At 40.3% G+C, this 27,850-nt stretch overlaps 1 protein-coding gene across 4 annotated transcripts; it reads right to left on the bottom strand.

The window, feature by feature from the left end:
- Positions 1 to 87: 87 nt before the first annotated feature.
- slc8a2a (solute carrier family 8 member 2a) lies at positions 88 to 27,099 on the bottom strand. Of its 4 annotated transcripts, XM_051401511.1 has the most exons (14): positions 26,926 to 27,099; positions 24,023 to 24,136; positions 12,630 to 13,033; positions 12,239 to 12,376; positions 11,602 to 11,829; positions 11,229 to 11,507; positions 9,411 to 9,845; positions 8,094 to 8,455; positions 6,089 to 6,192; positions 5,534 to 5,551; positions 3,769 to 3,881; positions 2,837 to 2,936; positions 1,889 to 2,161; positions 88 to 1,733 (listed from the first exon to the last, which is right to left on the bottom strand). In XM_051401511.1, exons 3-14 carry the CDS (start codon positions 12,969 to 12,971, stop codon positions 1,357 to 1,359), a joined length of 2,769 nt encoding a protein of 922 aa, XP_051257471.1. In that variant the 5' UTR covers positions 12,972 to 13,033; positions 24,023 to 24,136; positions 26,926 to 27,099; the 3' UTR covers positions 88 to 1,356. The 4 variants fall into 4 exon arrangements, with proteins under 4 accessions (XP_051257471.1, XP_051257469.1, XP_051257472.1 ...); XM_051401509.1 differs by lacking the exon at positions 24,023 to 24,136; XM_051401512.1 differs by lacking the exons at positions 24,023 to 24,136; positions 26,926 to 27,099 and adding an exon at positions 23,728 to 23,788.
- Between the last annotated feature and the right edge of the window lie 751 nt (positions 27,100 to 27,850).

The raw sequence follows: 27,850 nt of genomic DNA, 5'->3' as shown, positions 1-27,850 counted from the left end.
CCCACAGACAATCTATCTTCTTCTGCACTAAGAAATAGACAGTACATAAACAAGTGTGGGTGATGGATCCAATGAAAACACACTCAGTTAAAATTTCAATGTAATTATGACAACTTACAATAAATTACAATATATTTTTGTTCATATCAGATCAAATACATTCAGGTACAAAGACATAAATTACACTATTGAAACACATAAGACTTCAGGGGTGAATGAACCATCACTTTCAAACAGAAACACAATGGCAGATACTAGATACATTGTTTTTCATTCCACAGCTTATTAAAGATCCATTGCCTGTGTAATTCTTTGTCAATTATACATTTCAATATTGGGTTCATATAGTGCATTTGTGATCATTACTATTATTAATACTTACAGTGAGATCAAATTGAGTAGGTGCATTACATTACACTCAACAATGCCTCGAGTCACATAACAGAGAAACACAATTTATTATTGAGAGATATTTCACATCAGCAGCTTATATCCCAAAGTGTAGATTGTAACCAAACTGTGCTCAGCTTTTTAAGTCCAACACACTTGCTTCTGATTGGCTGTCAGATCCATTCAAAATTTGCAGACCAACACAACTCACTCAAGACAACACCTCCAGCCAACAGTTTAACTATTGATCTGCATCTGTGCGCAACTGGAGGTAACCATAGCAACAGTACTTTTGCGTTGCACTACATTATGAATTAACTCTAACTGGTCAAACAGACCTAAGTATGAGTTAATGCTTACTGACAACAAACACACTTTAAATAATGGATGACAGTTTGAACACGGCTTTTACTTTTGCCTGTGACATGTGGCCATGGTATAAGCCTGATGATACACTCGGAGGTGTCCTGATGTACAGAAAGAACAGACTTGACCGCTAAGCAGGGTGGTGTCCTGCAGCCATTATTTTCATGTATCACAACAGCTTAACATGTATCGTCAGTTACATCGCCAAGCCTCTATAAGCGTGAGGAGAAACAAGACCAAAGTTTAAATCCATGTTAAGAGCCATTATGCATCAAACCAGTATCAAGCAATATCCAGTGACTTTACAGAGTACATGCTGACCATCTATTAAAAAACAGTCACTACATGTTATTTAGTCCACTTCATTAATCAGTGCTGTCACGATCAATTCTACTGACTGGATCTGTCCTGCAGTGGATGTGACATACAGATGTGCATGTCCGAGTCTGGAGTGTGAATACTTTTTTTTATGAACCATGGCAGCAGTTGTCAAGTGATGACAGGTCTTCTGAGTGGTAGTTACTGTAACAGTACTGTACAGGTGAATGTCCTAGTGATGAGTGTTATTGTGCAGTCATTACTCTCCCCAGCTGTGCTCTCTCAGAAGCCTTGTATATGGCAATAAGCCTCCAAGCTGGAGAACAGGACGTAGAGGAACCAGAGTCCAAATAATAGCAGTGAAGTGAGGACTTTGGTGATCCGCGGGCCACCCAGTTCGCCGCCTATGGACGGCCTTCGGCGTAGCATCAGCATTCCCATGCTTAAAAAGGCAAAAATGGTGAAGAGTGTGACGGAGAAGGCCAGCGAGCCGGGGTCCACACGGAAGACCTTACCTTTGACTTGCCAATATACGGCAGCTACGGACCAGGCCAGCCCAATGCCCAAAAACACATTAACAGCGTTGCTTCCTGTCACATTCCCAATACATGCATCCGCGTACTGGTCCTGAGTGGCAGCCACTTTACTGGCAAAGGTATCTGGAAAAAAGAGTGAAGTTAGAAAATCAAGTTTAATCCAACACAATGCCCTTTAAAGGCTTCTGAGCTGACTTAAACTTTTCCATTACTGTTTGTGCCTCCCAGTTGGGGATTTACTGTATATTACACAAAAACTCACTAGTAAAATCACTTACCAGGAAGTGAAGTCCCCAGTGCCACAAAGACCACCGCAGTGACAGTGTCTTTAAGGCCGACGGTGCAGCCAAAATGGGAGGCAAGGTCTCCGATAAGGGCTGTTATGAAACCAATGGCACTGATTGACACTATGAAGCACGCCCAGCCGTTCCAGTACTCAGTGGGTGGGATGCAAGCAAACACAATCTTCCAGAAAACGCACATAATGTGCATGAAATAGTCGAAGCAGTTCGGCATTCGCTGCTCCTGTCCCTCCTCCTCATCTCCATCGCCTGTGTAAAGAAGACACAGAGGAGATCAATCAAACACTGTATAAAGCTAAGTGTCATCATACACAACTGTTCAATCACATTTTGGGCCAATCTGTAAGCAAGAAAGTTCAGTAACATTATAGTGAATGTATTAAGTCTAATGGGAAAAAATCTAGGGCTGCACAAAATGGTAAAAGAAATTGACAGCGATATGATTTGTGATTAGTGGGAATTATAATTTTACACCACACATTTTCAGTTTCACAAAAAAAACTGAAAACTATGAAACTCGGAAGATGTGACATTTCTTGGGGTCTGTACCAAAAAACATGTTTTCTTAAATCTAGAAAACAAGATTTGTAGGCCAGGGAATCTGCAGTTCTACAGTAATTCATTCTAATGCTGTTTGTCACACAGTTTAGCTGATCAAAGACTTGCAGCTTCTGCAAGTTGGATATTGGACTTGGCCATATTGCAATTTTGATCATATTTTGATTAATTGTGCGGACCTAAAAAACATTTTCATAATTGTTCCTGTAGTAGTAGCTTTATATTTAACAGGCAGACATAAGAGTTGAATTCATCTTCTTATCTAATCAATAAGCGCATCAGCCTAACTTTTTTTGACATGGCCAAGACTCGGTCCAGCAGACACGGTCAGTCTACACAAAAAACAAACATATAATAACCACTGACCTGCACTGACTGTGACTGCTTCAATGAACTGCTCCCTCCATGAGTGAGTGCCAATCACTGAAGCCAGATTTGTGTCCTTCAGCAGTTTGTCCACTGTGTTCTGTTAAAATACATTATATAGGTCAGTAATGAGACAGAGGTAGTCATAGCTCATAGTAATATACACAGAACATATGAGTTCACATTTCATATTAAGTTGGCTTGGCAGTACATTGTTTTTGTCTCTTTTTAAACAAATGTATTTATTGTTCCTTTTCTGCAACCAAGAGATACCACACAAAAAACTATTTATGGTGTCATAGGCTAGTTGAGTAGGCCCAGTATGGTATCCAATATGGCGAATATTAAAAGTACACACACAAAAACACAGGCTTCACTGTTTTGCTGCAGAATTTGAATTAAATTTAGAATTTACTGACCCAAACATTTCACACACAGCACACAGCACACAAAACACAGAACAGATAGATAAACAGCTACAAACACATTGCCTCAGTGCATCTCAAATAAACATGCATGTAATGCACGAGAAAAGAAAAAGTTGGGAATATACAATATTTTCCATATGACTTAATAATAAAATGATATAGGAAAAGTCCCATCACACACACAGCATGCTGGCAGAAACTATACCTGGTCTATTACTCCATTGGGAGTCTGATGTGTAAGAAGGTGCAAGGTGGTTAATGAATTAAAAAACATATACTTTAAATTAACAAACATGTCAATAACAGCTGTTAATCCTGCCTCATGCAGATAGTAGCGTACTTCACAGATATTTAGTCTTGCAGTTGTGATAATAGGATAAAACTTGCCATTAAGTTAACAATAAAAAAAGGCTCTGGTTCATATTTCCTGATTAACTGAATTAGAAATATACTTGTCTGTCCCTTGTATTCAGGGATCTGTTTGTAGGAAAGCCACTCACACACCTTAAACTCACAGGACTCCTCTATGATGACCTCTAGCCTGCTGTGCTCCCCTAGAATGGGTTTGCCCATCTCAGAGATCCTCCGGGCCTCTTCTTCCTCAGGGGTGGGGTTGCCTGTCAGGGAGCACCGACATTTAATTATAATTTCTGTACTTTATTGTATCGTTTACAAAACACACACACACACACACACACACATCCTAAATCTCAGCCAAGGGAACAGGCCTACATCTAAAGAAAGGAAAAGACATTCTGCACTGCACACACTTTCAAAGTATGAAATGATTAAAGGTGCAGTGTGTAGCATTTAGAGAGAATCCTGCTTCTATGATTTTATGTTGAAACAAGCAGCCAATAGGAATTTTTTTTCACCCTAAGTTGAGTATCACAGGCAGCTTTTTTTTTCTCAAACTCCAATCTATTACTCCAAGCATACTGGCAGAGATTGTGCGGGTGGTACACAGCTAGCACTGCCTGCAAAAGTCTGTCCAAGCAAACAATAATCCTGAAAGTCATAAGGGGTGGGATCATTCAGAAGTTTAAACCAGTAGGACAGCAGTTAAAGAAAGCAAGTTTTACCAGGAGGAGCAGAGTTGTTGGAAGGCATATTCATAAGATTTGTTGTAATTTTCTTCCTGGTAAATAAAGAACTAATAACCAGATAACCCATCCTCAGCAACTGTTCCTGGCCCCACCCACAGGGGTGACACACCTATGCCCTCACTGCAGGGACATTTCCAGACTTTTTTGACTGGGGAGAGACAAGACGGGCACTGACTTATGCAGGGTTGGCATGATGTATGTGTCTCAGTTTTCCAGTCATTCCCAATTTATGCAATTCCAGTACTGCAGTAATATTCAAATACACAAAAATAACACACTTATACCACATGCAATAAATTGGGCATCTCTGCAAAGGGGAGTCTTGTGGGTACCCATAGAATCCATTTTCATTCAAATCAGGTCAGAGGTCAAGGGGTCTCTTTGAAAATGGCCATGCCAGTTTTTGCCATCATCATAATTTAGACTAACTTTGGAACATTATTTAGCCCCCTTCCCAACATGCAAGCCATGACATGGTAACAATGGTTTCATATTCAATTCATTTCAATTCAATTTTATTTGTATAGCGCCAATTCATAACAGAAGTTATCTCAGGACACTTTTCAAATAGAACAGGTCTAGACCGAACTCCTTATAACATTATTTACAGAGACCCAACAGTACCACCATGAGCAAGCACTTGGCGACGGGGGCCAGGAAAAACTGCCTGTTAAGAGGCAGAAACCTAGGACAGACCCTTCGGCTCTAGGTGGGTGGTCGTCTGCCTCGACCAGAAATATGATACCATTACCCTGAGCTTTCACGTGACAGGCCCTGCCATCAGCAACCACAATTAACCAATAAAGATTTGCTGTCTTCCAGGAAATAAATAATAATATACTAGTTTTTACCACAGCACATAACAAGAAGTAGCATAAATGGAGCTAAAGCTTTCAGAGAGTTTGGCAATGAAAGACTGAATCCATGCTCATGCTCCACTTTTAATCAAACCTGCATACAATGCAAGGGAGAAAGGTATTAGAATCATTGTTGCTACAGGAGGCAATCTAATTAATTTTGAAAAACACACTAACTTCACTGCTAAGGGTGTGAGAATAAGACTTCCACCTGGGCAGATTTGCAATTTCACAATAATATGTTGGGATTTAAAAATGCTGCACCTTGCACCTTTAACACCAGAAACTACACCCAAACCATCTTACCCTGGTTTAGCAGCAGTGCTGTGAAGACAGACAGACAGACAGACAGGGATTTAATATAATACAACAACTCCATTTGTAGGATCTAATACATTAGAGTGGCTGAAAAAAAAGATCTATACAATTTGTTCAGCAGTTTGGTATACACAGTGCACCCTCACTGTTAGCCCTCATTTCCACTGTACATTACAAACTAATGTAATTGACTCATTCGGCCTCCACTAGCAAACAACTATCTAATTCCTCCATCATCCGTTTGACACATTAATGGTACATTGAGCAGGCCTCTAAAAGATACTGAGTTCATAATTGGCAGCAGTGCCTGTGCTACAGTGGAACAGAGACAGAGTGAATGGCAGCGTTTAATCTTCGGTTACTGGCTCTGACGTAGGTGCCAGGCATTCAGCTGCCTGTGTTCCTGTTGTTTTTGTTTTGATACTTGATCTTGGATATCTCCGCCATCTACTTGGACTGCATTATTTTATGTTAGCGTAAACTGTCATCTCATACTGCATTACTTCATGAAAACATCACTCACTTTAATGCTCATACACTTACCGGAGAGTCCTCGCTTCAGCCATTTGGGGTCCTCAAGCACAAGGAAGAAGTTTTCCTGCTTCTCGTACTCCTCCACATTTATAATGTGCACTTTTAAGATCTGACTGGAGATATGCAAGCACGCGCACGCACAGACACAAACACACAAACAAAGAAAGACATTTATTTTATTTCTAGAACTAAGAATTAAGTACTTTTAAATACAATGAGCAATAAGGTGCGTAAAGACACATCTTAAACATTTGCTCTACCATCTAAATCACATCGCAAATTGAAGTGATCTAAATAATTAATCACAATAGACTGTTCAATTATTCAGGCTTAAACATTGTGTGCTCTGTTTGCCAAAGAAATACAGCTAAACTAAATGACTTGTAGTACAACAATACCCTGGTTAATCAATGTCTGTAAAGTTCATCTGTGGAATACTTTGGCAACTTCCAGGCAACTTGGAAAGAGAGTATACATATGATTATGGCATCATGGTCCCAGCAGAAACAAATGGACTAATAAGGCTAAAAAGCCACATATTTCTCCATGAACTATAATCAATAAATTCTATGAATTGTCATACCCTTTACTGTGCAGCATCTATTGTTACAGTCTTTCACTAAGTGTACAATCAGTCCATGTGCAAACACAGCTTATATAACCTGAAAATTTAATGGGAAAAAGATCTGTCAGCTTACATGGGGTGACTGGAGGTTCCCACACCTGATCGGGGATGGGATTATCTTTGGGTGTCAAGTCGTCAGGTAATTCTGTCTAATAGGACCTCCTCCGCCTTGAGTGGGTGACTGATTACCCATTGTAATCTTTCAGTGAGGTTCAGGTACCCCTTTCCTAAAAGCACTAATGGGCCAAAGTAAAAGCACTGAGGATGCTGCGTGTCAGTGCAGCTGGTTTACAGTTTTGCTGATGTCTAAAGTTCAGAGACTTAGACCATATTCTGGTTTGTCTATTATTTAACCCTGAATAAGCTGAAATGAGAACAAGCAGAATGCCTGCTCTGAAGATTTGCCACCATCTATCTTCCAACACTGCAAGTACAGTTTCATTTAGAATTTCATTTAAGTTGAAAATCTTAACTTTGTTAAAGGATAGGTTCCGTGCTATTCTATATTATTCTTATTACCATCAAAGCCCAGTAAAAAACCCAACACCAACAATGATTTGTTAGTAGGACCAATTGTCCATAAACTATTCAACTCAATCAATGACACTGCTGCACTGGGTTTCTTCCTTGAGCTCCTGGATCTGAAGTTAAAAAAAGTCCCCAACAAAATTGTCAGATTTTGTGAGTGCAGCCAAGCCATATACTGTCATCATCCTGTCTTGCTTGTGTTGTGTAGCTCGGTCAAACCCACAGACCAGCAGCTTTTATACATCCATAACAAAGAGAGCAGAGGAGACAGACAGAGACAATGATGTAACCTAGTGGCTGTGTTTTTATAGAGTCCAGACCTCACACCCTCCACGCTGCCCAGGGGCTGACGCCCAGTGAAATAATACAAATAAGAAAATACAGGCGGAGGGTAGGGTCTCTGCAGATACAGGCACCACCACACACTTCTAGTGGATCATAAGTGATGATTGAGAGGGATTTCTTTTGGTTTGTTTTAAAATATTTATGTCTTTGGTAAGAACTAATGGGCTTGGGGATACGTGCCAACTACAGGGTAAGGAAGTCAGAAAGTACTGAGAGACAAACTAACATATTGTTGGTTTTGGTCTTTTCATGGACGTTGTTGACAATAACAAAAATATAGAATATTGCCAGCCTTATCCTTTAAAAAAGAATTTGTTTGCAGGTTCTTGATCATATAAAATCCTTCTTTTAATGTATAGTATATAGTAGGAAGTTGCAACCTCAAGAGTCGCAACGTCTGCACCTCCTTCCTGGAAATGAACAGACTGATGTTCTAAGGAAATATAGCCATCAGACTCTGTGGCTCCTAAAGTTCTATTTCCTAGCCTCTGCCTCAGTTTGCTGACTGTGCCTCACCTGGTCTGTTCATTGGTGAATTCCAGTTCCCCCCTGGTCTCCTCATAGTCCACCCCAGCCTTGGCACTGCCATCCTCCGTATGGTACGGCACAGCAACGGTGCCCCTAGAGCCCGAGTTCCTCACCACTGTCACCGTCAGCGTGCCTGTGCTCTCACTCACCCGCAGCACTTGCTGGCCAAAGGTGAAGATGCCGGCGTGGTCATCGTCCAAGATAGTGATGGTGGCGACCAGCGGCTCCACTAGTCTGCCCTTGGGTGGAGTTCCTGTCCCTTCATTTCCACCTTCTTCTAACCTCAGTTTCTGAAGACGAACAAAGAAGTGCTCGTCCTCCTCAAAGACGTCATCATCCAAGATGCCCACCTGGAGAGCACAGAGTATTGTATGGTCACTGTCCTCATGGGTGGATGAGGCCATTACAGTTTTAACAAAGACATTTTAAACTCACTATAACTCAACTTTAAAAATTACTATTCCCGGGTCCCGTGTTATTAGTGGGCAGCTCACCACACTAAGGGAACGTTCTATTAGGCTAGCTTTGCAATGCCAATTAGTTATATTTATGTGAAAGTTAGCAGTGACCTTTGTAACACAGACAACTTTTTAAATTCACACTGACAAATTCATTTACGTTAACTAAGATGACTACACTGCAATAAAGGAAACGAAAAAAAATAAAAAGGCCTTCTTTCTGGGAAATGAGTCTTATTTTTTGTCTGAAAAGAAAAATGATCTTGTCAAGCATGTTTTGCATTAGTAAAGTAATCTGGTTTTAAGAAAATATTTCTAACTTTGTCTTAATAAGATATTACATCTAATACTGAGCTTGATTTAACCAGCAACAACAATGGTTTGCATAATATCCCAGCAGAGGAACAAGATTATTTTCCTTATTTTAACGGAAAGACCACTTGCACAACCTCTCAGTTTAAAAGAAAATCATCCTGTCCCAGTGTTGTAGATGAAGCAGCTGTTTAGCTTCTCATTGTTTCAATAAAACATGTAATACATTTATTAAAATTAAGAATGCTTCTGGTGCCTTCATTTCAGACAGTCAGTAACTTATTTTTATTCTGCTGTTTGAGGAGAATTCTTATTTTAGGAGTGTCTATCTCGTCGAGTTTTCATTGCTTGTAATAAGCACCACTTTGCTTACCCTTGTCAGATTTTTTTGGTCAGTACAAGAAAATGTGAACATATTTAATATATATATATATATATATATATATATATATATATATATTTTAATATTTGGCTTGTTTCTAGAATAGCCTTTTTTGCAGTGTGCCTTTCACAGTTCCCTTTTCCCCTTGCTCACCTTTATCTCTTTGCGGGTCTCCCCTGGTTTAAACACTAGGGTTCCCTCACTGAATTCATAGTCCGCCCCAGCATTGGCGGAGCCATTTTCTGTACAGTAGTCCACATAGAACGTGTTCTGGCCTGTGCCCCCGTCAAGGATCACCCCGAGGCTCAGAGAGCCACAGTTCTCTGTGCACTGGTACTGGGCACTTTCAAAACAAATGTGTGAGCACGTGGCCATGTCAGCCTCCTGGCCTCCTGAGCGACGGGCGCGATCAGCAGCATGTTTCTTTAATACGTTGCCAGCACCAATCAACATCCGCGTCGCCTGGACACGGTAGAAGGCGCGACTCTTCTTCTGATGGACCAGGGCAGAGTAGTTGGCCATCTCGATCAGCTGGTCTAGGTCTTTTTCTGGGTGTTTCTCCTTCAGGTCTTTTAGAATGCGGACCACCTATCCATGAGAGAAACCAACTGTAATATTTATAGAAATGTACATTTTCCCAAATTTTCTGTAAAAACTGCTCCAGAGCTTGCTTATTAGTGCCTGTTACAGCAGAAAGTTGTGACTACACAGGTTGGGTGTGCTTTAGGGTCCTGCAGAGAGTTAGGGTGGCCATTTCCTTCACATCAAAAAGGAGGACACTTTGCATACACAGGGACACGCAAGCAGATATTTGTTTGGTAAGATCCGGTTTTAAATTTTAATGTTTTTCCACCAGATTACATAAAGGTGCATACACATACCACATAAATAATAATAAATATACAAGATACAGCTCATGACAACGTGCCCTTCCAATTCAGATTACATAGGTCTAATAAACATCATACAGAAACTGTTCTTAATGTTTTTATCTGGATAGATAAAGGGTAAAAAAAATACAGCACCTTCTGTTTCAGATGTATAGACTTTGCCTATACATATGAGTATGAGCATTTTCAGAATTTCAGTCCAACAACCGACGTTAGCTCACGTTATGTTCTCTGTTGCTGAGAGCTTGATTGACAGCCTGGTGGTAGCAACTGCCTGATCCCTGGCAATCAACACATGGCTCATTTGAATATTAAAATTAGCCATGTGTTGATAGGTCACCACACGAAAATGTAACCAATGAAATTATTTATTTTGATACAGCTTTTTAGCCAATAAGTATTAAACTAACGAGGTAATGTGTCAAAAGGCAACCTTTTTAGTTATTTTCTCAAAAGGAGGACAAATGAGTGTCAGGTTTAAGGCTGCGCCTGCAGCCGGACAGGGTGTTTAAAAGCCGGACTGTCCGGCCTAAAGCCGGACGAATGGCCACCCTACAGAGTGTGGTGGGATTCAACAGCAGAATGAGAAGACAAGTATAGGTGTTTCTTGGGACAAAAAAGTGCAACTTGCATTCTAATCCTGGGATCTTTCTCAAGGAAACTTTGGAAACTCCTACTGCTCAGCCTCCTGCAGATCAACTGTTAAGACTCCTGCTGTCTGCACTCCTGCCATTCAGACCCCTGCTGGGATTGAATCCTACTAGCCTTAGAAAACCCGATATTCCCCTTAAATTCCCATTAAGCAGCTTCAAAGTTAGAAAAACATTAGATCCACCAGTGTGCCTGACATGGTAGAAGATGTTCCCCTGTGTGAAGCTTTCATCCTTGCCACTTGCCTTTTAAAAAATACTACTCAACTAATAAAAGTATTTTTTCTCTTGAAGAAAAATAATAATTTAAGGAGCTCTAACCACTTAATACAAAGTTGAAGCTGAACCAGCCAACATTAGGAGGGGAAAAAATCAATGATTTCACCAATGTGTATCTACAACAGCATTTCTCTCTGAGCCACCTGTCTTACCTCATCTTTGTTCTGGTCTAGTTCATTGCCTGTCTGCACAGAGACTGTCACACCGGAGGAGTTTCCAGGGCACGAACTGCCGTCCGACAACTTTCCATCCATGATCACATCAATGCCTTTGGGCGCAAGGTCACCTTCCATTTCCACCACAATGCCGTGCCTCTTGTCAGCACGGTAACGCTTGTGCATGTATTTGTAGAAGAGTAGGCGACGGTCAGCAATCCAAGCCAAGATCACACACACCGGAAAATAAAGCAGCGTCACCACAGCTTCCCACACCTGGTGATACAGACAGTATGAGAGTATGAGCATTACATGATTTACAAGCTTTGATTTATAAGAAATAATTTAAATACAGTCAATGGAAACAAACCTCTACAATCCCAGGTGAGATGACAGCCAGTATGAGGTAGAGCCAAATGTAGGCAAAAATACTCCAGAAAGCCGTAATGAAAAACACTCGCAGGTGTTTGATCTTGCGAGACTCTCCATCAGGGATCACCCACACACACAGACCAATTATCACAAACATATTGAAGGCAGCGCTTCCCACTATGGTGCCTGGGCCGAGCTCCCCTGCGTCAAAGTTGTGCCCACATACCTGTCAACATTTAAGGGACAAAAAAGACAAATGTGACATAGAACAAAATCAAAGACCTTTTCAAGCCCCATGTAACAGCCAAATAACACAAATCTATTAGAATAGGCCCTTTTTTTGAGTAAGGATAATCAAATATTGAATATCCTGAGGCTTATAAGCTGAAATAAATTGATGTATATAAAAATGTTCAGTTTGGTTGGCTGTGATGTGTCTCAATTAACATCAAGTCGCTCCTCAAGTTTACCCTTATTCCCATGTAATTTATGGTGTAACTGTTTTTTTATCTATGCATGCATGTTTTTAAGAATGTAAAATATCCGAAAATGTCAGACTTTTTTGAAGGTATGTGAAAAGCACATTCACAGTGAAAGACAACATTTTACACGTTAAAAGGATGGGCCTTGTGTACCTCAATAACAGAAAGCAGGATCTCAGGCGCTGAGGAGCCCAGGGCCATGAGTGTGAGGTTGGACACAGTCTCATTCCAGACTCTCACTGTCGCTACTGTTGTTTCACCGTTGGGTTTGGTGATGGTCACCTCTTTCTCCTACAAGGACAAAAGTTGTGAGTGTCAAACATGCTGTCACCACTGAACTCATAAGTTCCAGATATTGCAATCAATGTTCAAATTTTAATTTAAAACTACATCCCATATTTTTTGCAGTTCTATTTGTTTCGACAACCTGTATTCAAAAGAACATGCTACATGTGGAGAATCTAGGAGTTGTGCATATAGTATACTGTATGATATTTCTGAAAAAAAAAAAAATATATATATCTTATATGAAGTTTAATAGTACCTGAGAGGTGATGACTTCGATGGATGCCATGAACCGATCTGCGATGATGGACACACCCACAAACATGTACATGAGACACAGGAAGTAGACGACCGCCCTCCCTGATTGCTCCCCCAATGGAGGATTTATCGGCAACCACACTGGCAGCAGGATACCGGGTCTACACACCACAGCGTCTGAACACGATCGCTTGCCCGTGCTGTTACCAGAGGACTGAGGCAGCTCAGGGCCAGAGGCTCGCTCCACAACCTGGGGCCTGAAGGAGGTACAGGGATAGGCCAGGAGAAGGAGGGAGAAGAGGAGGAAGAGGAGTCGGGAAAGGTGTACATGGAGGGCTTCCATGATGTCCCTGAGTCAGGAGGGGCCTGGGGTCACTGGGGGAGACGCTGGGTCAGAGGACTCTCCTGGAGGAACAGAGGAAGGCACATTGTTTAGGAAAGAGATACAATGATGTGTAACAGATTTACAGTCCACCTGGTTTCTGTCTAACAAAACTTGTGCTTGTATAGCGGGGTCTGTCTGTCTGTTGGCCCAGACTGAAATATCTCAACAACTATTGGATGGATTGCCATTCATTTTTATTACAGATATTCATGATCCCCAGAGGATGAAATGTAATCACTCTGGTGATCCCCCAACTTTTCATCTAGCACCACCATCAGCTCAAACTTTTAATTTGTCCAGTACTTTGGATTCTGACCAAATACCTGCAAAGTAATGACAATCTCATCATCCTCAGCAGTGTTATTCTGTGTTTAGTGCTAATTATCAAATGTTATGGATGTCAAACATGGTTATCATTAGACCTGCTTAACATCAACATGTTAGCATTGTCATTTTGACATGTTAGCATGTGATGTTAGCATTTGGCTCAATGTACCACTGTGTCTGAGTACAGCCTAGCAGTACAGCCTGCTAGCATGATGTAAAATATAAAAACAACACTGACATACAGTAAATGCAAAAAAGCATTATATAACATCACAAGTAAAGGTTTCAGACTCATCTTTAACAAAAGCTGCTGTGGAAGTGGCATTTTCCTACAAAAGCCATTTAAGTGAAGCTTTTCCAAGAACCGATGTGAGATCGAACACTGCCCTAAAAGGGGCCTATTTTGAAACTAGCACCACCTCAGCTTTTGTATAAAAAATAGACCAAAAACATAAGGATGTGGCTGTAAATCATTTAAACCTAAACCCACTGCATTGTTTCCCTTTATCAGTTTTGTGAGTAAAGTTAAATGTGCCCTACTAGCCAAATCTCTTTTTCACTTACTGCATGGTAATTCTGTCCAATAGCCAGCAGGTAATGATCAGCCATAAACTGATGAAAGCACACACCTACCGTATACTGTTTCAGACATGTGCTGCACAGGATGCAGGTTGTTTTGTGTTTTACCACAGACACAAAGACCGGTTATTAGCAGTTAAAAGTAAACAGACCCGACAGAGTCTTCTTAACAGCATTTTAAAATTACATCTGGGAAACTAAAGCTAGGTTGTTAAGCCATGTAGCTCCTGTGGTTATCGTTGTCTAATCACTGGACCCCAATGGTAAGAATGACTAAGCGCTAATTTACGACTCAGGCAATGTTCTTCTGCCCCGCTGTGCAAACATCTCTGTATGATGCTACTTGTCATGAAATGCAAAGTCTCTTGAGAAGCAGTTACTATTGCCATCAATGCCAGTGTTTCTTTATGTCACCTAATGTGGACATGATACCTGAGAACAAAATAGACAAATGTATTTAGTAAATATTCTAATGCTATTAATTCTAATGTCATTATGAGCATTAATGAATGCAATCTGAAGCAATTGCCATTAATAATCATTGCTATTAATTACCCACCCTCTTTATTATCTACTTTACCACTTAGGCTAACGTTAATCTGCCACTGTCCTCCTTGACACCCATTACTGGTAAACTGCATGAGTAACCCTTGTGTGTGCTACCATAACTTATTTATTGGCCATTACAGGTCTTATGACTAATCACTGAGTTGTGATGTTACCAAGCATTCTACTGCTTTCATATGCTGGTCTTATTGACACTGTTCCCTGTCTACAGGTCACACTATGATACAGTATTTTGACTATGAAAAAGACTCAATTACCAACCACTGCCAAGAAACTAACCATCATGATCTTACTTTTGAAAAATGAGAGTGTTTGGATTGAAGGACAATAATGTGGAGCAGACACACACAAAAGTGTAGCAGGCAGATTACAATGTAATCTCGTGTCAGGATGTATGGGTGTGAGTACAGCAGGGTGGTAGAAAGCTTTCAGTGTCTCTCTGTGCTCCTCCTGGGCCCACCACCTCCACTCCCCCTGTACAGGTGACATGGCACTATTGTGCATCGTGAGTTGAAACAGATACTGGGGTGCTGCATCTTTGATGCTGCCTGAGCTCTGCCAGCTCATTATGGAGTTGTGATTCAGAAACACAGCCCAGAGGGCCCGCCGCATCACATTTCACTTTCCAAGGCCTGCTATGGTTACCACGACCTCAGACAGAGGGCCACCTTACACCAGCGGTCTTGAAGGGAGGGAGGGGAGGGTGGCTGGGGTAGGGTCACCAAAAATAACTTCTTCAATGTTCTTATTTGGACAACAATAGTGCCAGAGTGATGTGAGACTACAAATACTGATAAGCATCTTCCTGTAAAATCCATTCTCATATGATGGCTCATTAAAATATAATATTTCTGCACTGTAATGAGAGCACCAGCCTCGTTTTTACCAACAGCCAGCATTTTCACATAAAACCAGCAATATGCACTCAATACACACAGATACAAACACTCACAACACACCACCTAAACAATAAGCCTAAGTGTTAACCAAACTCTTCAATATTTAAAAAACCTGGGCTACAGGAAAAAGACTTTCCTGACATCATGTATTTTAAATAAAATGCAATTTGTTCTGTATGGTAAGTGGTAAATTTGGCCTCGCAAATGATGTATAAAATGCAGCAGAGCCGCTGAGAGCCACATATGCGAGTTAGATAATCAAGAAGCCAGTACTGGAAGAGCTAGATGCATTATTGATTAATGCATTCACCTAAATATAGCAGGATATCTCTTCCTTTCATGTCACCTACAAGCAGCCCTGTAAACATCATTCAGAAGAGCAGACTGATGGATTTATCAGCCAGGCATAAAGGGAGTACTTCCTAGTCTCTCTAGTGCCTCACCTAAATAGATCAGAGCTTTCCTCTGCAGTGACACTGATTCCAGTCAACTCTTTTTCATTTTGCTCCAGGAACAATGTTCAAAAAAGTCACACGTGTTAATGTTAAAGGTTAAGGCATAAAGCAGGGGAAAAAAAGAAATAATAAAAAAAAGAAATGTTTTTCTTCTTTTTACAAGCCATTCTCGTGCCTGTGGGAAGGGGGGTCGTGGGGGTGTTGACAGGTCTGTGGTCTCCTCATCCTCTCAGCGCACAGGAACAGTGAGCTGGCTGACTGCTCATCTCCCCTTACTGCCTCTGACACAGCCACTATCTGTCAACACCAGTGATAAGTGATTGCCTGGGGTTATCTTACGCTGATAGGAGTGGCAGCAAAAAAGGGAGTTAGCACCTTTAACAGTTTATTATTTCCTGCCTGTGCCCTGACAGTGCAGTATACTGTCAGATTAGGGAAGCCAGCCACTCAGGTGTGAGGGTGAGGCAGAGTGATAATTCAGGCATCAATAATATGAAATAAATGTACTCTTATTTGAACGTGACACAAAACACAGCTCCACATGTTTAACTGTGGAGAATACCACCTTTTTTGGAGCTTCTCCAAGGGTTTTTTTTTCAGTCTTTGAACTATTGAACGTGTACGCTAAGGTATGTGTGTGTGTTTGAGTCTATAACTGCCTCCAGGTACAGCATGTCCAGAGGTGCCTCACGGAGTAGAGTTTACTTGTTTACCAGTGGTTCATCCATTAGCAGATAACAGGCACCTTGCAGTGAATATTTATAATGATATATACAATCAGAAATGTAACTATCACCTGGAAAACGAGTGGAATCTGGACATGCAGCTGAGTCATCTTTTGATTTAATCCACCTGGTTTCAGCTTTGGTTACATTTATAAAAATCCGTAAATGTATAAGCATTGTTTTGTGCAAAAACAAAAAAAAGGCAGTTGATAAATTTGGTCTAATTTCACAATGCATTCAGATGCAGGGACCTGAAACGTGTCTGTGTCACGCACCACACGTTCTTTCTCAACCGCCAGTCCATCACTGACAGAAAGAAACTGTTCTGGCCGTGCGGCTTGAACATTAACCTGTACTGTTTGCAGATTGACAAAGATCACCTTTCCGGGATGTAAGCTCTATGTACAGGAAAACCAATAACATACCATGTATACATTTCACAGCCAATCAAAGCCGGCGTGTGTGCTATATCTTAAACACTCAACCACACAGTGAAGCCCCATGCTAAAATGAGAGAGTATAACATTACTGTAGCTGTCGACAAACAAAAAGGTCTATATAAACATCACACGAGTGACGCCACTGTCATTCACAGCCTTGTGCAAAACAAAACATGTAAATAATAAATATATGTATACTAAAGGATCAAGGTGTAAGGTGCTAGTAATTTAAAATGCTATAAACCAAAGTCAGCAATATATATAAAAGGTACAAACATATAAACTTATAAGCTACCCAGAAATACAAAAGAACCTTTATGTTTAAGGCTAGACATGAGATTACTGTAAACCAAGGGTAGATTCTCTATGTAGTTATAACTCCATTGGTGCCACTGGTTTCTCTTTACCATAAAAATAATATCAACAACAAGGATTGCACAATTACCCGTAAATTGCCCCGTCGGGTTAGTAAATCTAACAACTCACTTGCCTGATCAGACAAGTGGTAAAAAAGAATTAAGCCCAGCTTTTTTTCTGGAGCTAATAATGGAAGAAGCTAACGAGTGAGCCATCTCACTTCTTTCTCATCTCCGCTATACTACTGTTGGGCAGCACCGATCGGGCACTCGCAGGAAAACGGCAGTGGGTAAAGACAAAGTTTATAACCTCAGGCACAAGTGAGCTTTTTCATTTTCCTGGAAACAGGAGTTTAGTTGCGGGCCGTTATATAGTGCACAGTTTGAGAGAGTTTGAGAAAAGGCCATGTCAAGTTTCCAAAAAACTTCGCTGGAGTGCTATAACAAAAGCCGACAGCATCTCGCTTGCATGGCAGCTAAGAGGATCTTTGTTGTTATTTGATGACCGCTAAACAATGTGTAGTAAAAATAGTTTTTGGGCAACTAGATTTCTGACCTACTTAAAAAAAAAAAAAAAAACATTAACGCTGAACCCTGACTACACAAATGAATAGTATTAAAACCTACAGTTAGTCTGTGTTTTTGCCACTAAGGGACAGTGCAACAAGCTGTCACCACAACAGCAACATATTATCATTGATATATCATTGATATTATACGTCGATAGGGCAAACATGTTAGCAAACATTTGCTGATCACATTCAAGTTCTTTAGCTCTTAGCTGCTTAATGCTCCACTATGTTCACCAGCTAGTCTCTAACTGCGTCTTCTGTTTGCTGTGGAGCAGGCAGTGTACAGTCGGTTTAACAGAGTTTTTTTAGGAGGAAATTCACTCCTAAAAATTCAATTCACTTCACACTGCAAATGCTCCTAGGACTTCTGTTAAAGAAAGGAAATCATAAAAAAACATTATATTTTGCAAGCAGATCTTTGTCCTGTCAAATATACATTTGTATGCTATAATTTCATTTATATGGATACCTGAGCCTTGCTAATTGATTATCAATTAGTTATAATACTGGTGTTATTAAACTAGTTCCTTTCCTGGGCAAATACAAATCCAGGGAGGAGTTTTACTGTTTTTTCACATCATTATGAAAAGCTCCTCTCTCTCCTTTGACAACACCTTTTCCATTTTGTGGCACAAGGATCTGACTGGACTGTGGTAATCTTTAGGACAGAAAGGATTTGCACCCAATTCTTAATCTGCTGCTGCTCATCAGCATAAAGGTCTGAATGTAAGGGATGGCTATATGGTAATCTTTCAAATTGTGGCTGCAGGTTAGGTGCTAAGCTGTTACTGCTACTCAATGGTGGCGTTTGTGTGTGTGTAAGTGTCGCCCTTATCTTATTCTGTCTATTTATCTATGTTGGTAATTGTCGTTCATGTTAACTAACTCTTCTGATTCTATCGCTGTTTGTTCTGAATCAGCTCCAAGCTATTTTCCCTACTCGTGATCAAGTCTTGGATTTGAGGAATGCAGTATAAAACACATCCATTACAGCACAATAATGTCTGTTCAAGTTACACACAAATCAAGGCAGTTAGACAGTGTGTCCGTTTGACTGCCTCTCTGTGTGCAGTTAAAGTAAAGAAAGGAAAGAAATCCATCCCTTTAATAAGTTAACACAAGGCTTTGGCTTGCTGCTATGGGCCTGTCAATGAACCCAATGAATCAGAGTGTAAGATAATCCACCGGGCCACACAGTCACACAGACAGACACACAGACAGACAAACAGACTGGGTCAAACCACTTCAAACGCATTGAAGGTATCTTGTGGAGGTTTCATTGTAAACAAATACGCTTTTGTTTACATTCAACATTTCCCACTTTTTACCACATTATGCTACTATTTTACCTTAAATGACAGCTTCAAAATCATTCTGGTTGTAATAGGGTGAATGGAACCTCTGTCATTCCTACATCTGTTCTTGCACTATGTAACATTGGTGTCTACGTCAGGAGAAGTGGGTAACGCTTTACAGCAGTAGTCAGACACCCCCAGCTATGTCTATTAGTTTGGTGAAATTGGATTAGGGCTGCACAATTAATTGAAATATTATTGAGATTCCAATATGGCCATGTGCAATATCCAAATCAATGTGTGACAGAGCAGCATTATAAGCACTGTAGTAAACATGTTTCTTTGGTACAGACCCCAAAATATTTCACATCATAATGATTTTTATAGCATTTTGAGTGAAAATTAAATTTATGATGCTAAAATGATGCACTAATCATATCACAATCACAATATATGTAAAAAAATAAAAATAAAAAAAAAACTACTCGCCACTGGAGTTGTAGAAAAGTTGTAGAAGAGAGAGTGACCAAGCGAGAGGCCGGACAAGAGTTAAAGTGGGAATGGCTCTTAGTCATTAGTGAGAGCTTTGTGAAATAAAAGGCTGCAGACAGACGGCATGCTGGCCTTCTTTCTGTGGCTTGCTTGATGTTTGGCTGTGTTAGCAGTTGTCGACTTGTTTTGATCACAAGTAATGTAATTATAATAAATACATGTGTGCAGCAGTCCAAATCTTTATTATTGCTGCTTTGATGCTGGATTGTGCTAACATAACCTTATGTAACACAGACAAACTCAAAATGGTGTCCAGTGGTGTCAGTTTGTCAATTTGGAGGGAAATCGCTGTTCTTTGATAAACAATAGGCCTAATCTTTTTATTAAATAGGATTATCTGTCACTTAATGAAACTGTGTTTGTAATCAGGGGTCTCAAATTTAAATTGGCCTGGAGCCATTGTTGATATTGTCATATCAGCAATAGCAATGGTCTCAGTAGTACAAGATAATATTGATAATATTGATAATATTCCAAAAACATTACAAACATATCATACTTAAAACATACAAACAGCAGTTTCTATACATTTTTATATCATCTTTGTTGTTCGCAGCCAGACAACAAACAGAAGCCTGACAGCTCCTCTATTCTTATCAACTCTTTAAACTCATTTGCAGGCACAATTGACCTTTGACCTTATTTTGCATCAAACTAAATACTTTTTTTAAAATAGAATTGTTTTATTTTGATATAAAACAAGGCGGGAATAAATTATATTTCTGACAGGCTGGAGGGAGGGGGATGGGAGCCCTAAATGTGAAGCTAAAAAGCGAGCATTATGCAAAGCAGACCAGGGTTTGTTAAACAGTTATCTAGTTAAATTGTTTCCATTACATGGAATTTTCCACAAAGCACAATCTCTGCAAATGTTTAAACCAGTTTAAAGTTATGTTAGTCACTGGAGACAGGAGGGAATGTAAGAATGCTCTCACTTTGACAGAGTGAAAACATCACATCAGATCACACCTGAAACAGCTGGATCCACACAGGAACCTCTGAGTTATGTCTTCAATTTCCATGACTATGTTATTCAAAACAAATTTTCATTAGTGTAACTATCTTATTTTATTATTTTTATTTTCTTCACTTCAACTACAAGAACCCCATGTCTGGTGAAAATAAATGTGTAAGATGGCATGTCTAAATCTCTAGTTGTTGCTAGTTGTTGGGCATCCTGTTCCCTTCACACCTTCTTACTTTAGCGTACGTTAAATAATTCCTTGCTCTACCCCTGATTGGTTAGTTGAAATTCCTATATACTGTACAGTATTATATAAGACCCTTTTACGTTAATGTTACGCTATGTTCTGCTTCATTCAGAAATGGCAGCACATTTATGCAAAGAGCTGCGTGCTTAGAGCGAGAGAGGAAGTGTGTTTTTTGTTCTCACGGGCTGCATCACTGAAGGATTTTAAAACGTATGAAGCCTCAATAGCCATTGTGAACGTGAAGGACGCTCGCCCCGCTTCTCACAGTAAATCCACATCAATTTAATCATTTAAGGTTATTAGAGAGTAAATTCTGCAGCCTGCTTTTTATAATAACCACTGAATGACAGGACATGATTCCTGTTTGCTCATATGCTGTATGTAGTGTTTTGCTATATAATTAAACATTATATTATTGATTGAACTGATTTTGTGTTTAAGAGATGATGATTGAGATTATGAATTAATTACGGTGATCTCAGAAGGTGGAACAAGATATGCATTTAATCTGTCCCTGTAACTTTCACCTTGTGCTGCTGCTGCCTTTGTTAATCTGACGGCATTTAATTCAGATTTGTGCCATGGTAACAGTGTTACAGCTCCAATCTAGTCAGACTGCCACTGTTACTTTTACATAAAAGTGACTAGGAGGTTTATGCAGGCATGAGACCATCAGGTTAAATTGTGATCAGATTAAGGTAAAAGGAGGGCAGGTCCTAAAAGGGCTTGAGTTACATGGATACAAGCAAATCTTTACAATAGGTCTAAAAAAGTAGATTCAATGTTTTTTTCGTCATTTACAGTGTAAAGTTTTAGAATGCAATATGTGAATATATTGGATTTAATGCAGTTTATGGAGCACTTTGTAATAGAGGAACCCTGACTGCTCACTTTTTAAATTCTTTATATTAAGACTTTTATATTAAGTATTAGCAATGTTTCAATGACAGACCTACTTAGCATTTCATAGATAAACAGGTCTTAAACTTTAAAAAAGTGACTTATAGACAAAGTTAAACTTCAACAGTAGCCGCTCCCAAAGTCTCTCGACGTGCTTTACCATATCTCTGCACTGTGTGCAGTAACTCAGTCTATAAATTAACTACACTGGCTCAATCAGTACCCACGTGGAATTAATTGGTTTTTGAGAAGACCATGTAGATGTGGCAGGGGGAAAGATAACCCAAGTGGTGCACAGTCTGTACCCTTTGTATCCACTGGGTCAAAATTACCATCAATCTGGACAGCAGCAGTGCAAGCTCGACTGAGCACAAGGCTTAGTTTACAGCACGGTGGGCACGCTGCCACACTGTTCAGTTCTTCAAGTATGGTGATCTACTTTCAGTCGGCACGGTTCAGCTCCATTTCTCTGGCCTGTTTATGTACAGTCCAATGGTGAATTTTAGTGTACTAGAATGATCATAGCAGGTAACGATCGCTTCAGAGTTCTTACACCCAATTTGAACTGATAAAGGCCTGAGGACTGAAACATTGTTAATAAAGTGAGTACAAGTGATTGACAGAGTGCCAATTTCTTTGTTCTTTACTACAATGATCTTAAAAGAATTTATAAAGTGAATTATACTTTAAAAAATATAATTTCCATCTTGTGGGAAACTTTGCCTGCTAGTTACAGCACTATTACGCTCTCCACCAGGCAGCCACACGAGGAGTTCATGCTGACATGTGATTTCAAAAACTGAAAAATGAAATGCTGATCAGTAAGAGATGAAATTATTAACAGACTAGTATCTTTTTAAATTCCCACAAGGGGCTGTCCAGAATACCATTTCAGGGTCACTTGGCTATTAGGTACGCACAATCTAGGACTTGGTTCACACTGCCTACACACTGCACAAGCCATAATGCAATGCAGGACACAACAGCTCTGCCACAGATAGTACCTTCTACTCTCAAAACTTTCAGAGAGACATATCATTCCACTGTATGTTTATTACTGAGGTCGTAGTTAGTAGTGGTGTTACACAGAAATGTGTTTCTAATATTCTTCCCCCTGCCTGTACTCTATGTGAATGAGGTGGGCAAAACATTAAAGACACCAATATAATGCAGTCCAGTTCAACACCAGTGCAAACCGCAACCTCATATATATATATATACATATACATTTACATACTACACAAATAAAGATTTATCACAATATAAACACTATGACAAAATCTTAAATCATCTCACATTATATATTTTAATATCACCAAATACTACTACATCCATCGGTGACTTGAGGTAAAGCATGAATTCTGTACTGTGAGATTTCAGAGGCCCCTCAAGACCTCAGGGAGTCTCTCTTCTTCTCTAATCCGTTTGACTCTGAGGTAGACAATCCATTTGACATCTCTAAGCCATTCTCGTCTCCCGTTTCTCCCCCTCGAGTCATTCTGCCTCTGCTGAGACCATTACACACTTCCTTTTCTTTAAGATCTCTACACGTGTGCCTCGGGCAGGCTCACTGTAAAGGAAGAGGCGGGTGGACAGTGAGAGGCCGCATGGGGCCGGAGGTGAGGTGGACAGAAAGGGGTTGGTAAACGACAAATGACTGAAAGCCAGCAGACAGCAGCTCCTGAGGTTTCCATTACCTGAGACACCCTGCCTAGCCAATGTCACCTTAGAAGGAACAGCATTCTCAACTTCAGTATGAACCCAGACAGGGACACCAGTTATGCAATATTCAAGATACTGTCAGAAACATCAATAACAAACAGAATGTACACATACCGCTGGCTGTGAGGAGGGATATGACAATGTGATGGTGTCAACTGTATAAACACTGCTGCTTGCACTTTGCAGCAGCTGCACTATAACTGCCAGACTTTCACTACTTGAACAATCCCTAATCTTTGAAATGGAGTTTTCTGTCCGATGTGACTCATTGCAGAGGAAATCTCTACCTATTACTCAGTCTTAGTTAACATATTGCTTATAATGTTCATTAACCGGTTGACATCACACTGTGGAGCAACCTGAAGAAAGACGGAAAATGACAACAAGGAAAAGTCAACAAATCACTAACCTATATTCCTGATTGAAACTCTTTTTGGTGCCTCTTATTCTTCACACTGAGCGCTTAGATTCCGGGCAACAATTTAGTTTGGACCAACAAAATGTGCAGAGGCAGCCAGCGGGCCTGAACACACAATAGAAGAGGGAGTCAATGAAAACAAAACAGACCCCCACAGGCAGTAACTCTCCCGATCGCTCATATTCCCACACATACACTCACAGAGGCTGGTAAATACTATCCATTACAGCACGTACACTACTGTAACCTCAAGCTACATAATGATTGTTAAACAAGGCTAACGTGGCAGCGGATTTTGGCTTTTATCAGTCATTATAGTAGCATAAATCAATGACAAAAGGAGGTACAGTAATCCAATTCACTCAGGGTAAACTAGACCCATCCATAGGTCTTAAACAGAGTGGATGAAAAGGTTTCAGTAGGAGCGTTTGATCAAGCCTACAGCTGTACTGACTCATCGAAGGGGATATGTCAGAGAAACGTGAGGTGTAGTATAGCCCTTTGTCCTGTGGCACCTGTGATGGCGCGCAGATCGGTGCCTGCATACAATGCTGCAGCATTGGTTTACCTGAGCCGTCACATGCGTGGGGGGGAGGTTGCATTTCAGGATAAGTGTCAGTGAGCTTTAGTGGTGGACTGCTTGGATTTAGCTTCGGAACCGCAACACATATTGTCTTCCTCGTGTTTAGATGCCACCAAAGACAAGACGGCCCTTATACAAAAACGTTACACTGCAAACAACTTGTAAATAGGGCTGCAACTGCCGATTGTTTTCTTTATTATTTGTTTTGACTACACTGTACCTCGATAAGTGATTTTAACTCAAAAAAAGTACATCGTAAATTTTAAGTGACACTAGCTTAGTTTCTGCAAGTTACAGAAACATTCCCGATTAAGTACTTTTGACATGGAATTCACAGTACAAATAATGATTAGGTTAAGTCACTTAAAGTCATTAGTAAAAGCTGCTTAATCATGTTCATCAGTGTTTTAAACTTATAAAGTTTGTATAACTAAACATTTTCGATGTAATCAGTGAATAAAATGTAAAAAAAAAGTGTGAAAAATTATATATACTACACAAATAAAGATTGGTTTCCCAAAGGCAAAGGACACATATACAACAATGTCACCAATCCGAATGCCAAACAAGAATAACAATTGACAATAAGCAAAAAAGCAAAGAAGAAAAGGTCAAATACTCATATTTAAGAAGCTGATACCGGCTAATGTTTGCCTTTTGCTTGAAAATTGACTCAAAAAATTCATCAGTTATCAAAATATGATGATTAATTGCCAACTACTCAATCCATTAATCATTTCAGCTCTATGTGAAAATGTACTAATACTAGCATTAGTATAACAAAGACTACCTCAATTCACTGTAATATCCACAGCATATAGCTTTTGTCATTATTAGGTATAGTGTTCTGTTATTAACCTGTCCCGTGGTGCTGAAATGACCAAAGGTTCAGTCTAATACATTTTTAAAGACCACAGATATTATGAATTAATATGTTCATAACCTATGAGAACCATCAGAGGTATTGCCCCAAAGGCATGTGTAACCAAAAGAAAAAAGCTAAATATAAAAGAGTGATCATAGTGTCTTTTTGGATGCTCATCTGAAAAGTGATATAAGTGATATCATGTACGTAATCAAATATAATGGATTGGCACTGGGGGTGTATCTGCAGTCAACGCCTCCTGTCTCACACATCACCAACTCTTAACACGCCTGTGGGCAGCCGGTGCAGCCGTGGACACAAGAGCTGGGCGAGTGGGACGCTGTATGTGGCACGGCCAATCTGCTAAATGAATGATGCTTTCATGTCAGTTAAATGTCAGCTCTGAAGTTCAGCCCTTATCGGGAAATGTCAGGGAGAAAGCAGAGTGATCTTTCAGAATAAAATCAATGGGACCTTCTAACTGTCCAGCAGGAACTCACAAACATCAATACACACTCCTAAAGACATACTTAAAGGTGGCGGTCCAGTTTAAAGTCCTTCCTTCCACCATCAGAAACTAGCAGAAATATTTTGGAATATATACTATTTCCATACATCCGGTTTAACTGTTTTTATGGGGATCCAATAGGGAAGCCAAGTCCTTGTCCCCTTGTTCAAAATAAATCAGGAAACCAATATAGCACTGTGTGCTGGAGAGCTAGGCAGCTTTCTCAAGCCATGTGAGAATATTCACGATTACCCCGATTATGGAAATCTACCATGATAAATTCATAGTTGTGTTTTTTATCACGATACGTGATATTATCATAATCCATCCCCATCCCTGAGCTGCACACGAGTTGTTCTAGCATCAACCAAACGTTACATGAGAAAAGACAATACGGCTGCCTTCATGGGACATTTTCCAGTGAACATATGTTGAAACACACTATATGGTGAAGATTTGTTTCAACATGTGGTATTGCAGCAAGCTGTGCCATTGAACGGACTGCTACTGCTTCCACTCATTGTATTTGTGCATACACATACACACTATGTAGGGGGCATTTAACTGGTCCCCGGCAATATTTAGTAGTGTCACCAAGGTTTTAATTCTTAATGATTAGACACATTATTTTGCATTTTTTTCCCCACACATTTACAATATGCGTTTCCTTGCTGACTCATAACTACACAATTCCTCTTAAACAGTGTTCAGTGAAACAGTATGTTTTTAGTTAGTTCAAGACAAGCTTCAAATAAAAAGCTGCTCTGAGTAATGCAGTAGTTATTTAAGTTAACGTTAACGTTTTACAGATTTAATATCAGTATGCTATCAATCAAAAGTACAGGGTTCACGAGGGCGTAGCCTTTAGCAGTCTCCCCAAACCGCCAGTTTATCCTCCGTACCTGTCCCCCTCCGCTCCCCGGCCCGTCGGCTCCTACCTTTAGCTTTATGGCACAGCTCCACCACAGGCTCGCATTGCCTCTGGAAGTCTGGAAACACACGCCCGGTAAAACTATCCCCGTCTCGACACACAGCTGAACTCACAGAGTGAACTTTTCAGTTAACTCACATTGTCGTTAACTAACGGTGGTGATGCTGCGAGTCCACGCGGGCGGCGGATGAGGTGCTGCGTTCAAGTCACCTCCTAAGCCGGTCTTTGTGTGGCTGTAAAAGCGACTTGTTGACGTTGGTGTAAGTGTTTGTGGTCGGGAATAATGATAAAAGTACTAGTTAGTTGGCCATTGAGTATTGAGTGAATTTAAGTGCCAGGCCGCTGGTTTTTGTTCCTAGCCTAACCACAGTGGCTTATTTTGTATTATATGTGAACATCACATCCACTTTGTTTTCGAGAGTACTTGAAGGCAGCACAAGCAGGGGACAGTGCGCAGCTGCAGAGTTAGTACATTTCTGTGGTAAATGGACTGCCTCATCTGGTCAACCTGCGTTCAGTTGGTCAGACATTCCTCCGCTGGTCTTCAACCAGTGCTGGCATATTTACGAGGCATGTAGAGCCGCATGTCGGACTTCCACCGCTGGCTGTCGAGGTGGCGTCCAGAAAACGATGTGGGCTTCCTAGATAACTGGAAGCCTTTTTGGGGAAAACCTGGTCTGATTAGGAGAGACGGCATCCATCCCACTTTGGATGGAGCGGCTCTCTTATCTAGAAATATGGCGAAGTTTATTTCTAAAACCTGACAGTCCAGAGTTAGGACCAGGAAGCAGAGCTGCTGTCTTACACACTTCTCTGCGCTTTCTTTAGAACAGTCACCCACCCAAAACCCCATAGAGACTGTGTCTGTCCCCCGACCACCTAAATTATTTAAAGAAATAAAAACAAGAGTAGTTAAACATAAAAATCTAATA

Source organism: Dicentrarchus labrax, unplaced genomic scaffold (genome assembly GCF_905237075.1).
Source record: "Dicentrarchus labrax unplaced genomic scaffold, dlabrax2021, whole genome shotgun sequence".
Lineage (NCBI taxonomy): Eukaryota > Metazoa > Chordata > Actinopteri > Moronidae > Dicentrarchus > Dicentrarchus labrax.
The sequence above is the reverse complement of the archived record's forward strand: the minus strand, read 5'-3'. Positions and strand labels throughout refer to the sequence as shown.